This window comes from Gopherus flavomarginatus, chromosome 3 (genome assembly GCF_025201925.1).
Source record: "Gopherus flavomarginatus isolate rGopFla2 chromosome 3, rGopFla2.mat.asm, whole genome shotgun sequence".
Classification (NCBI taxonomy): domain Eukaryota; kingdom Metazoa; phylum Chordata; order Testudines; family Testudinidae; genus Gopherus; species Gopherus flavomarginatus.
In genome coordinates, this window is record NC_066619.1 from 196,759,343 (window position 1) to 196,772,868 (window position 13,526).

General features: G+C 46.2%; 1 protein-coding gene across 1 annotated transcript; it reads left to right on the forward strand.

Moving 5' to 3' along the window:
* Positions 1-7,756: 7,756 nt before the first annotated feature.
* LOC127047826 (uncharacterized) lies at positions 7,757-9,880 on the forward strand. The gene is made up of 2 exons (XM_050946661.1): positions 7,757-8,210; positions 9,330-9,880. Exons 1-2 carry the CDS (start codon positions 8,018-8,020, stop codon positions 9,878-9,880), a joined length of 744 nt encoding a protein of 247 aa, XP_050802618.1. The 5' UTR covers positions 7,757-8,017.
* The last annotated feature ends 3,646 nt before the right edge of the window (positions 9,881-13,526 follow it).

Consider the following 13,526-nt stretch of genomic DNA (forward strand, 5'->3'; position numbering starts at 1 on the left):
CATCCTGTCGTGTTTCTCAGCAAGAAACTGTCTGAGAGGGAAAGTCACTGGTCAGTCAGTGAAAAGGAATGCTATGCCATTGTGTACGCCCTGGAAAAGCTACGCCCATATGTTTGGGGACGGCGGTTCCAACTACAAACTGACCATGCTGCACTAAAGTGGCTTCATACTGCCAAGGGGAACAACAAGAAACTTCTTCGTTGGAGTTTAGCTCTCCAAGATTTTGATTTTGAAATTCAACACATCACAGGAGCTTCTAATAAAGTTGCTGATGCACTCTCCCGTAAGAGTTTCCCAGAATTCAGTAGTTAAAAAGTGTTCTTAAAATGTAGAAGTCTGTTAGTTATATACTTAGGATATGTAAAGGTGTATGTGTTGTATTAATCTGTTTATTTTCAAGTTCTAGAAGGAAATCGCCGCCAGTGAGCTTCCCCACTGTCTGCAATTTGGGGGGCGTGTCATAAACAGATAGCTAAGGGTTAATGTCTCTTTCACCTGAAGCACCTGACCAGAGGACCAATCAGGAAACCGGATTTTTTCAACTCTGGGTGGAGGGAAGTGTGTGTCTGAGTCTTTGTTTTCTGGCTGCCTGCTTTCTCTGAGCTTTGGAGAAGTAGTTTCTATTTTCTAGTCTTCTGTTTCCAAGTGTAAGGACAAAGAGATCAGATAGTAAGTTATATGGTTTCTTTTCTTTGGTATTTGCATGAATATAAGTGCTGGAGTGCTTTGATTTGTATTCTTTTTGAATAAGGCTGTTTATTCAATATTCTTTTAAGCAATTGACCCTGTGTTGTATCATCTTAATACAGAGAGAACATTCGTACTTATTTTTCTTTCTTTTTATATAAAGCTTTCTTTTAAGACCTGTTGGAGTTTTTCTTTACTTCAGGGAAATTGAGTCTGTACTCACCAGGGAATTGGTGGGAGGAAGAAATCAAGGGGAGATTTGTGTGTTGGATCGCTAGCCTGATTTTGCATTCCCTCTGGGGAAATAGGAAAGTACTTTTGTTTCCAGGATTGGGAACGGAGAGGGGGAGTCCCTCTGTGTAGTTTCACAGAGCTTGTGTCTGTGTATCTCTCCAGGAGCACCTGGAGGGGGGAAGGGAAAAAGGATTATTTCCCTTGGTTGTGAGACTCAAGGGATTTGGGTCTTGGGGTCCCCAGGGAAGGTTTTTCAGAGGGACCAGAGTGCCCCAAAACACTCTAATTTTTTGGGTGGTGGCAGCAGGTACCAGGTCCAGGCTGGTGGCTAAGCTTGGAGGTTTTCATGCTAACCCCCATATTTTGGACGCTAAGGTCCAAAACTGGGACTAAGGTTATTACAGGCACAATGTAGGCAGCTCATAACTGAGCTCTTGGAAAAGGGCTGCCCAGGTAAAGAAATGGAACTTTTACACTCTCCTTGTATCTTTTGCTGAATTCAGATATAGGAGCCAATTATATTAACATTTACTTTTATTAGTACAATTGCTAGAAAGCAGAAACAAGGGGAAACTGTCATTGCTTCCTCTTCACCTCTCTTCTAGTTTTGTGTTTAACACCATCCTCCCCCACACAAGGAAAGTAGCAATGCTAGAACTAATCTGTTTCCTTCATGCCTGCATTCTTTACTCACGGCCAAATCTCCTTTGAAGTTAATGGGAGTTGTTTGTCCTGGAATGGACTGAGAAGGTACTGCAAGATTTGGGCATTACTCTGTTAATAATGATGTAGAACAGTTTGGTTTGTGAACCATTTGTTTGGACCAAATTCTGCCCTTAGATAGGTCTGTTCAATTCCCAAACACAATATGGCCTCATGTTTTAAAGGTTGCTGAGCCTGGAAATGGCCTGCTATCTCCACATTATTTGGTGAATACAAACTGAGGACATTTTGCAAGTAACTCAAGCTGTCTTTACCAGAAGCAGCATTACTGAATGCTTTATTGATTGAGGAAATGAACTCATTTCAGAGTTGTCATTATGTGCATCTGACCTAGAATGAAATGAAAAGCATCCCTGAATGTTAGCAAAATTTCTCCCCAATGACACAATAGCACCACGAGATCCATAGGAAATGCAGCAAAGGAAAGGAGAATACATCTCACAGCACAAGGCCTGTCTAGATTAGGAAACTGGCAAATACCAAGCTCAAGTAACAAGCTTTATTACAATATGTTTAACTGCTGTCCGGTTTCAATAGCGTGAGTTTATCAAGCCACTGGCTAATGAAGGATCTCACATTTGGAAGCTGCTCATCAATGCAAGTTACACAAGAGGTCACTTTGGCCCAATGAGCCTGCCACTTTGCATTTGAAATCTGGAGCCGTGTAGCAGTGGTGAGGAAACAATGAACACCACTGGAGAAGCCAGCCATAAACATGCACTTTACCTTCAGGGAAGCAGCCAAAAAGCCTATTTGCGGAGCCTTAGCAGAAATATATTTTCTGTCACTTCATTCAATAGATGCTGGAACTAGGGATGCTGCCACACCCCCTGGCTTGAATCAGTTTCCATCATGTATGGGGCTTAGAGTTTGGTTCAATGGCTCAGGACCCCCACTATGCACTCTTGCCTCATTCACCTGCTTTGTAACCACGGAAATCTTTCGTGGGCAACAAACTACTCCATGGGTTGGTTTCTATTTCAAGGGTGCAGGGCTTCCAGTGTAGTCAGTGCCAAATTCATTGCCACTGAAGGATTTACCTATGGCATTGCCTTTTTATCATGTGTCCTAGGTCTGTCTTCAAAGCCCAAGCATTAAGACAAAGCAAAAATTGAGTGTAAATCTAATTCTGGAAGCAGTTTCAGACGATATATTAAGGTCTCAGCTCTAAAATATCCATTCAAGTTCCTAAGCCATAAAAAATAGATGCTCTTATAAAATTATGCTAAAGTTCTTGCAGTACCATTTATACTTTATTTCCAGCCCTCTAACCACCACCCAGGAATACGTTTGGCCCATGGAGTTGGAAAAACATAACATTCTGGTTGTTCTCTGTGATCCTTTTGTTCAAACTTGGAGCCATTTGTTTTTGAAACAGGCAAAATAAGCAGCTGCAAAACTGCAAATACTTGATTACTGCCCTGTCATGTCTGTGCATCCAGCTCCTTGTCAATGACAGTTTGGGATTGCCTCCCTGTCAGTTCCTTGCAGGTAACCCATCCATCATCCTTGGGGCACTTTACAAGGACCTTTGTTCTTTCTGTAGTTCAGAAAATTGCTTTGACTGTGCAGATTGATGGTTATTGGAAAACCAAGTGCCTGATGTTACTCCTTCCTTGGCTTCCTTTCAATAGTTTGCAGAGTTTTCATCTGTTCCCCAGTATGGGAGAAATGAAAATCATATCAAAGAATAATTCACCATCCATCAAGACCCCAAATATGAGGCATTGACTGATAAAGTGAGAGGCAGCCAAAATGGGAAGAGAACAAAACAAAAATATGGCTAGGAAGAAAGCTTGACATGTGGGATTAGTGATGTAAAAAGCTATTTTTTCCCCTATAATCTCAGTTTCATAGCTCAAAGGCAGGGCCGGCTCTTCCATTTAGGTGACCTAGGCGGTTGCCTAGGCTGCCAGGATTTGGGAGGGCAGCAGACTGCTCCGGTGGATCTCCCGCAGGCGTGCCTGCGGACGGTCCACCGGTCCCATGGCTCCGGTGGAGCATCCGCAGGCACGCCTGCAGCAGGTCCACCGGAGCCGCGGGACCAGCGGACAGTCCGCAGGAAAGCCTGCGGGAGGTCCACCGAAGCCGCGGGACCGGCGAGCCGGCCCTGCGCCTAGGGCGCCAAAAACCCTGGCACCGCTCCTGCTCAAAGGTCAGCAATAATAAATAGTAAGATATCAATAGTTTGTATACCTCATAATCAAATACCATTGATAAGTAAGATTCCAAGAGTTGTAATAAGATAGTATTTACGATAAACTCCTGCCCAAATTCCAGTTTGGGTAATTGAATTCTGCTCCTCTAAATTCACCCTGTCCTATGATATAATGTTACTGCAAACTGTTAAACAGTTGCTGTCCTGCACCCCAGAAGGAGCTGCTTTTTGTTAGTAGGAAAAATAATTCCAATAAGGATAGTTAATAGATCTGTTTTCAAATTTTAAAGAACTTTGGAAGCTTTTTGGATGAAACAAACTAGATAAATGTAAATCTATTACTGGTATTAAACAATAGACAAGATAAAAAAGCAAAGTTGGGGGCTGGATTTTTTTTGATCAATGTAAAAATAGTCATACCTTCTTATCCATAACTACATGTACTTTGTGTGGTTACCACGTAAAAAATAGTAACAGTGAAGAGATGGTATACTTATCACTAATCTCTTTCTACTATTCACAGATTTTTGTATTGAATGTTTAAAATTCCATTATACTATTTGGTTTAGCATCTTTCAGCCCCCTACTGCTTCAGAAAGTTTAATCAAATGATACTCTGTGATAATATACTTAGAAATATAATAATTGGGTGAGATAAAGGTAACAAATACAAGATGGCATAGGTCAGAGGAGTTTTTCATCTTAGATTTAAATGGGATGGGGAAGGATACAGAAGGCAGGAGAATCAGCATAAGCTCTTGAACAAATCCTATTGCCACACTGGAAGATCTCTAACCCATTTACATTAACAGAATGAAGAGGGGAAAAATGGTTTTTAGCCTCCAGGAGACGCAGGATGAAACACAATTAGTCACTCAAGAATTTATCTTCCTAAATCCAACTCAAAGAGTCTTCTCACCTTAGGTACACCAGTTTTATCTCAACGTAACTTCATTTACTTCAGTGGAGCTACTCTTGATTACTATTAGCATAAGTGAGATTAGAAGCTGTTCCAGAAATAGAACACTAGTTGGGACATAGAGCATGTCTAATTTGGTTCTGAGGGCTTTTGACATGGCGACTTACTGCATAGCAAGCCAGGTGTGAATTTATAATACACTAGCCAGCCATACATTGACCTGCATTGTGGCCCCAGCTGCTGCACAGAAGAAGTTCCATACTACTCTCTGATGTACTTTCATTTCAAAGAGCAGTACGCTGATATGCACTACAGAATTTTTAACATGTGGTACCAGGATCCACACAGCCAATTAATGTGTGCCAGACTACTGTGCTGTAGATTGACACCCTGGTTTGCCATACACTAATTTGCAGTGTAGACAAGCCCTAAGGAGAAGAGAGTACTATGTGAACAGCATATCCTTTGCATTTTTACTTTTCAGTCTCCCAAACACCAGAAAGAAACATATTTCACAGTGGCTGTGTGGCTATATTTTATTAATCTTTTCATGAAAGGTGCTGACATCATAGATCTACACTAGAGAAATTTACTTGCTAAGCACACTTAAGCAGACATAAATTGTCTTGATCATTTTTGTGTGTGGACATGAGGTTTTTTTACAAGTGTGCCATCAGCTATGCTAGATAGATTATTATTTTTGTTTTAGAGTTAAGTACCAGTTTATTTTGAACTGATTCAGCCTGAACCATTTTAGCATGCCAGTAATCCTCTTCTTCAGGGATGCCAGCCCATACACCAAATCCTGTTCCAAGGGAGCAACTATTCCCCAAGAATTGATTCTAGTTACAGAGACTAAGGCAGAGAGCAATCTCTTTTGATGCCTGCCACAGCTCCCCAGAGAATTTGCATCAGAAAAACAACAAGAAACACCCCTAAGGCTTCTCCTAAGCCTAAAAACTTGTTCAGACTTGTAAGCCTATGTGTAACAATGCCAACTAGTGACATCTCTCATAATATTTATTTCAGTAGCTGAACACTAATATGGCAGGTGCTGTGGGACACCACAAAATCCTGTAGCTTAGCCCATGGCTTGTACTATGTTTTAAAAACCAGGGGGGTTTAATGGAAATTGCATTGATAGCTCCCACGGCCGGCTCCAAGTTTTTTGCTGCCCCAAGCAAAAAAAATTTGCCCTGCCCCAACTCCGCCCCATTCCAACCCCTTCTCCAAATCCCCGGCCCTGCCTCCTCCTCCAGGCATGCCACATTTCCCGTCCTACTCCTCCCTCCCTGTCAGGCGCTTGGGAGGCAGGAGGAGAAGCGGAGCAGCGGCACTCTAGGGGGAGGAGGTAGAGGTGTAAAGAAAGCAGAGATTCTGCTTGACTCAGAGTTTACTTCAGCAATGTACCAGGCCAAATCTCTTTTGATGCCTGCCACAGCTCCCCAGAGAATTGCAGAGATACTTCTGAAGGACTCATTGCTGAAATTTTTCGGTAGCTGCTGCTGTCCAGGGTGAGTTATTGCCTGCTCACTTCACCATCAAGGTTGTCACTGTGGAATAAATGTGGTATTTGATATGGGGCATTTTCAGAAGGTATCTACTTGGAGCTGTTACATGTTCCCATGAGCTTTCAGTGAAAACTACTTCCTACAACAAGACATTTTAATTTGCAAATTACAGCCCTATGTTATGCCCTGGGTATAAAACTTATGCAAATAACTTCTGTAGTCCTATGTTTGGTATATTTGACATGAGAAATTCATACAGAATCAATGAATAGCTACAAACTTCTTGTAACTGTATAAAAGACTTGTGTTCAGTACATGCTATTAAAATTCAAAGCTATGGCAAAACAGTTAAAACTTTTACATTTTTGCAGAGAAAGATGTGACTCTGCAGTGTCTAGCATTTGCATGTGGACAGAGTAAATGGAATATGCTAGTATTAATAATCAGGAACTCATAGTTGAGAGGCTCTCACTGGATATACCCCTTGAAACACAAATGCTTAGCCAATTTTTTGATATTACCTCTACCTACTTGGGACCTGCTGTATTACTCAGTTTACTGCTCCTTCTATACCTTCACAACTGTCAAGTTTCTGGCACCTTGTGCTGAATTTAGCCTAATGAGGAGTGTCACATTCAACATTTCACACCCCTCAAGGATCTGCTCTCAAATTCCTATGTGATCTCTACTTCCTATGTGCAGAGGACATCCAGGGAGTTTCCAGCATGTAGGGAGAAAAAAATGTGAGTCAAGCTCTTTAGTGTGCATGTGACGTGAGAATTTTGTACTGCCCCCACCTCCATGGCTACAGTACTCTCTCCAGCAGTAGAGTCTGTATGATTCAACTTTGAATGGGAGAAGGTTGGGTTCAAGGATGCTGCACAACAGCTACAAGACACTGAGCCAAGCTACAAGACACTGGGGCCCTTTCATGTCAATATGCAAAGGCAGGAAAGGATGGAGCAAGGGAATACCACTCACCAGCTCTGAGTTTGTGTGTGAAACAAGAAAAAACTTTCAGGGACATGGCATGAGCTTGGGGGAAATGACAATTGTATACTGAGGGCTTGGCTACACTAGAGAGTTGCAGCGCTGGTGAGGGGGTTACAGCGCTGCAACTTAGGATGTGGCCACACTTGCAAAGCACGGCCAGCGCTGCAACTCCCTGGTTGCAGCGCTGGCTGTACACCCGGTCGAGCCTCGGGTGTAGGGATTCCAGCGCTGGTGATCCAGCGCTGGTCAGCAAGTGTGGACGCCCACCAGTGCTTTTATTGACCTCCGGGGTATAAGGAGGTATCCCAGCATACCTTAGAAGCCTCTCTGGTAATCATGCACACTCCACTGCCCTGGGCTCAGCTGACCCCTCCTTTAAATGCCCCGGGAATTTTAAAAATCCCCTTCCTGTTTGCTCAGCCAGGTGTGGAGTGCAATCAATCATTCAATCAATCAGCGACCATGCCTCCACGCCCCAAACGAGCCCCAGCATGGAACAATTCCGAGCTGCAGGACCTGATCAGTGTTTGGGGTGAGGAAGCTGTGCAAGCACAGCTGCGCTCCAGAAGGAGAAATTATGATACCTATGGGCAGATATCGCAGTCCTTGCTGAGAAGGGGCCATGAACGGGACGCGTTGCAGTGCAGGGTCAAAATAAAAGAGCTGAGGAGTGCTTACTGCAAAGCCCGTGAGGGAAATCGCCGCTCAGGAGCTGCCCCCACAACCTGCCGTTTTTACAAGGAGCTGGATGCCATACTTGGGTGTGACCCCACTGTCAATCTGAGGACAACGATGGAGAGTTCAGAGCAGGGAGAAGTGGGGGAGGGTGTAGAGGAAGCCGACAGTGAGGCTACTGACGTGGAGGGAGACACCCCGGAGTCCCAGGAGGCATGCAGCCAGGAGCTCTTCTCAAGCCAGGAGGAGGCTAGCCAGTCGCAGCAGCTGGAAGTTGCTGGTGAGGAAGAAACTGAGGAGCGTGCTCGGGGTAAGCAGATTTTTATGTTTTGGGAGAGGAGGGTTTGGGTTATGGCTGCCTGCATGCATGCCTAAACGTGGAATAGCCCATTGATTTGCTCTATCACGTCTCTGTAATCTGCCTCGGTAATCTCTTGAAAAGTTGCAGCCAGAGCGTGCGCAATGTGCTTTCTCAAGTTTATCGGGAGAGCCACCATGGTCCTTGTCCCGGTCAGGCTAACTCGTCCGATCCACTGTGCAGCGAGGGGTGGGGGGACCATGGCTGCACACAGGCAAGCTGCATAGGGGCCAGGGCGGAATCCACATTGCTGTAGAAGACCCTCCCTCTCTTCCCAGGTAACACGCAGCAGTGATATATCTGGCAGTAGGAAACCCTGTTGAGAATTTAGGGATACTTGAGTGCAGGGCGCCAGGTTCGCGTTCCCCCCCCCAGCCCCGTGGTGCGTTCCAGTCTCCACACCCCCTTCCCAGCAGGCAGCCAGCCCCGCGGTGCGCTCCGGTCTTCCTCCCCCCTTCCCAGCAGGCAGCCAGCCCCGCGGTGCGTTCCAGTCTCCACACCCCCTTCCCAGCAGGCAGCCAGCCCCGCGGTGCACTCCGGTCTTCCCCCCCTCCAGCAGGCAGCCAGCCCCGCGGTGCGCTCCGGTCTCCCCACCCCCTTCCCAGCACGTAGCTAGCCCCGCGGTGCGCTCCGGTCTTTCCGCCCCCCCTCCCAGCAGGCAGCCAGCCCCACGGTGCCCTCCGGTTTTTCCCCACCCTTCCCAGCAGGCAGCCAGCACAGCTGTGCGTTTCCCACCCCCTCACCAGCAGGCCGGCAGTTACGCGGACCGCCCCCCCCCACCAGCAGCTCACCACCTTCCTGTTCACTACTGTCCCCTGTGCAGGACACCAGCTACCTCCTGTACCCAGTGCAGATAAACCCCAGTGACCCATCGGTCAATTCCCCCTCCCAGGTGCACTCGGGGCAGAAACACTCACCCCATTGCTCGCCATGCCTTAGCTTCCCTGGCCTCTCTGTGTTATGTGAGGTATGTGGGAAGGATGCTACAAAAAGTCTAAAAATTCCTTCACTGTGTGATAATAAACAATGTAGCCTCTGTGTATTACATGTTTCTATCTATGTTTTTTTTAGTGACCTTGAGTAATGCAGCCGGATCACCGGCCTCATGTCGGTTGCAGAACTTGAGAAAAAATCCCAGAAAATCAAAAGAAGAATTGATCAAAGCAGTTATGATTCACTACAACAGAGAAAGTAGGAAGACGCAGGAATGGAGAGAGAAAATGTATGAATGGAGAGAGAAAATGTATGACTGGAGGCAAACAGAAAGCAGGAGAAAGGAATTGGCTATCAAAAAAACCTCAAAGCAGATGATAAGCCTCTTGGCTCGCCAAACTGAGTCTTTCGAGTCTCTTGTAGCCATGCAGGCAGATATGTACCGTGGTAACCCACACCCCTCCCAAAGCTCTCTTTCTTGTTCCCCAGTATTTGCACAAAACACCTTTCTCCAGCAGCCAGTTTCTTATTACCCCCAGCTGCCCCCAACACCTGTGCGATCACCTACCAGCCCTGATAACTATAATTCTTACCCTGTGCACTCCACCCCCATTACCCTGCAGCATAGTAATCCTGAAGTGCAGCAGACATTGAACAGTAATCAAAACAGGACATATTCAAACCTCTGAATGTACAGTCCACCACCCTAACCCCCCTGGCCTTTTATGTACTGTACTTTGAATAAAGGATTTTATGGCTTTTACAATATGTTTTATTATTGCAGGAAGTGGTAAATATTGTACCCCAAGGTAGAACAAAGCACAGCAAAGGCACCAAACATTACTGTTGGCTCTCAGCATCAAATTGCTCCCTTAAAGCATCCCTAATCCTTGAAGCCCTTTCCTGGGCCTCCCTAGTAGCCCTGCTCTCTGGCTGTGCAAATTCATCCTCTAGGCGTCGAACCTCGGAGGTCCATTCCTCACTGAATCTTTCACCCTTCCCTTCACAAATATTATGGAGGGTACAGCACGCGGATATAACAGCGGAGATGCTGCTTTCCCCCAAATCTAGCTTCCCATAAAGACACCTCCAGCGGGCTTTCAAACGGCCAAAAGCACACTCCACAGTCATTCTGCACCGGCTCAGCCTGTAGTTGAACCGGTCCTTGCTCCTGTCAAGCTTCCCTGTATACGGTTTCATGAGCCATGGCATTAAGGGGTAAGCGGGGTCTCCAAGGATCACAGTGGGCATTTCGACGTCACCTACTGTGATCTTGCGGTCTGGGAAAAAAGTCCCGGCCCTCAGCCTCCTGAACAGGGAACTGTTCCGAAAGATGCGTGCATCGTGCACCTTTCCAGCCCATCCTGAGTAAATGTCAGTGAAATGCCCACGGTGATCCACAAGCGCTTGCAGAACCATGGAGAAATACCCCTTGCGATTAACGTACTCTGATGCCAGGTGGGGTGGTGACAGAATAGGAATATGCGTCCCATCTATTGCCCCTCCACAGTTAGGGAAACCCATTTCTGCAAAGCCATCCACAATGTCCTGCGCGTTCCCCAGAGTCACAGTTCTTCTTAACAGGGTGCGATTAATGGCTGTGCAAACTTGCATCAGCACCATTCCAACGGTGGGCTTTCCCACTCCAAACTGGTTCGCCACCGATCGGTAGCTGTCTGGAGTTGCCAGCTTCCAGATTGCAATAGCCACCCGCTTCTCCACTGGCAGGGCAGCTCTCAATCTCGTGTCCCTGCGCCGCAGGGTAGGGGCGAGCTCAGCACACAGTCCCATGAAAGTGGCTTTTCTCATCCGAAAGTTCTGCAGCCACTGCTCGTCATCCCAGGATTGCAGGACAATGTGATCCCACCACTGAGTGCTGGTTTCCCGAGCCCAAAGGCGCCATTCCACAGTGCTGAGCACGTCTGTTACTGCCACAAGCAATTGAGTGTCTTGAGCGTCAGGCGTTTCAATATCATCGTCTGACTCCTCACTGTCACTTTGCAGCTGAAGGAATAGCTCCACTGCCATGCGTGATGTGCTGGCAACATTCATCAGCAAGGTCCTCAGCAGCTCAGGCTCCATTTGTAACAGAAATCTCAGAAATCGCGCTGCAGACTCACAATGCCGCCAAACTGTTTGGAATGTGTAGCAAAGCACCACGGGGCGTTGGAACAGGAAGCGGAAAGACCCGCACACTTCCTTCCCCTTCCCACAAGCCACAGCGCCAAAATGGGACGAGGTGCTCTGTGGGATAGCTGCCCACAATGCACCACTCCCAACAGCGCTGCAAGTGCTGTAAATGTGGCCACACTGCAGCGCTGGTAGCTGTCAGTGTGGCCACACTGCAGCGCTGGCCCTACACAGCTGTACGAACACAGCTGTAACTACCAGCGCTGCAAAACTGTAAGTGTAGCCATACCCAAAGTGAATGAAAAGCAAAACATCCACCACTGTAGTAGCTTTAGCAGTGGTCCTTTCCTTCAATACCCCACCCATCAGCGTGAATGTCTGATAGGCAAATGCCCCATTAACATATCACTTCCCCCTCCACTGTGCTCACTCACAGTTTGGTGTCAGTGGATAGCATATTCCCTGAGTCTGGGAGTGCAGTTGGGCAGACCTGTCTCTAGTGCCTAGAGGAAGTGCTGCCTGGTCCAGCCCTGTGGCTCTGTCACCTAACCCAGCCATAGTGATTTCAGCTTTATTAGTGCTGGGGATGGGATGGGGCCTCACCAGAGTTCACTCAGCAATTTTTGCTTTAGCGAAGAGCCAGCTCTCATAGTAGAGTTGCCTCCATCATCTGTTCACAAAATCTTCAGTGGAGGAGGAGAATCAATATGATATAAAACCCTTGAGCAGAGTCTTTGCCACCAGGGATGCATTCCTTGCCACAGGGTAAAAACTCCTTTTCCCTTGTCTCATCTCACCTAACCAATTAGGAGTTAATGTCCAAGTCTTATGAGTCCCCAAAGTGTCACTTGGGGGATTTCTGGGTATAAAACTTATGCAAATAATTTCTGTAGCCATACTTCCCCTTGTTCGCCAAAAGATGGGAGCAGAGAGCTCCTTTCTGTATGAAGCTTCTGTCCGCCTGTTTTAACAGATAGTAACAATGAGCTCCATACCTTCAGGACACAGAACATACATTGGGCTAAAGCACCCTCAGGGAAGTGGCTGTAGAGCCACTCCAGGGGCTTTCAGGCAAGACACCCGTCACCCAGCACCTAGCCTAGATACTCAGACTAGATGGTGGGCTGAAAATTTCACCCCAAGCAAGGACAAACTTTCTCTATTTGGTGTATATTCCATCAGTAGCAGTGCTTGAATTTAGCAATCCTTCAGACTGAAGTAGGTGAACATCACAGAGAGAGATGCTCTTTTATGGATGATGCATGCCTGTGACACTGCTGATCACTCAGATCCAACCTGTTCAAATTAACTAGGAAAAGGCTATGGAAACTTGTATTTCTCCCACCTGGCTCTCCCACATGAGTACCTTGCCATGGGGCTATAGAGTCAGGCTTTTGTCTTCTGGTCCAATTAATATTTATTTATACAAAGTGGAATAGTTCCAACAAGAGACCCACTGCCCCTACAATAAGATTAGCTGACAGCCTGATGGTTAGGGCATTCACTTGGGAGGTGGGAGACCCAGATTCAAATCCCTGTCCCGCCTAACTCAGGGCAGGGAACTGAATCACCCCTGCCCCCAGGTGAGTACCCTAACTGCTGGGCAACAGCTACTCTGAAGTCTCCCTCAACCAGAAATTCCATTCTGGACCTGAGAAAGTTTAGTCAAAACTGTCCCTTTCCTGCAAAAAGTTTCAGTTTTGACAAATTGGCATTTTCCAGTGAAAAACATTTAATCAAAAACTTTCCAACCAGTTCTGGCTATGAGAGCTACAGATGAAGAGCATTATGTAGGTCTTAGTTATGTTAAGGGCTGGATCCTGCAACCTTCCTCTGCATAGAACTGATCCAGAAATGAATGGAAGTTGTACAGAACACATGAAGGACCAGCCCTTTAAAGAAAAACCCTACATTAACAATGCACACTGAATGTAGTCATCTCAATTAACCAAGAAATGAAAAAACCAAGGTTCCAACAGCAACACTGACTCTCACCTGTTTTGTACAGGGTGTAACAGAAACTTTTGCTATATTATAGCATTTACTGCTGATAAACTCATAATTTAACCTACACATCTCCTCCTTCATTGTCATCTTCCAACTTAGACTAGTATGAACTACAGTTGGAGAGGTTTCATCTGGCAAAAACTGACTTGCCTTCAATGTACTTGGTTCTGAGTGTGAGAGACAATATAATGGATTTTA

Bases quoted from the DNA above. Each gene is read 5' to 3' on its own strand.
- LOC127047826 (XM_050946661.1), top strand. From the start codon at position 8,018: ATGGAGAGTTCAGAGCAGGGAGAAGTGGGGGAGGGTGTAGAGGAAGCC. The intron at 8,211-9,329 runs GTAAGCAGATTT...TGTTTTTTTTAG, and splicing joins AACTGAGGAGCGTGCTCGGG to TGACCTTGAGTAATGCAGCC.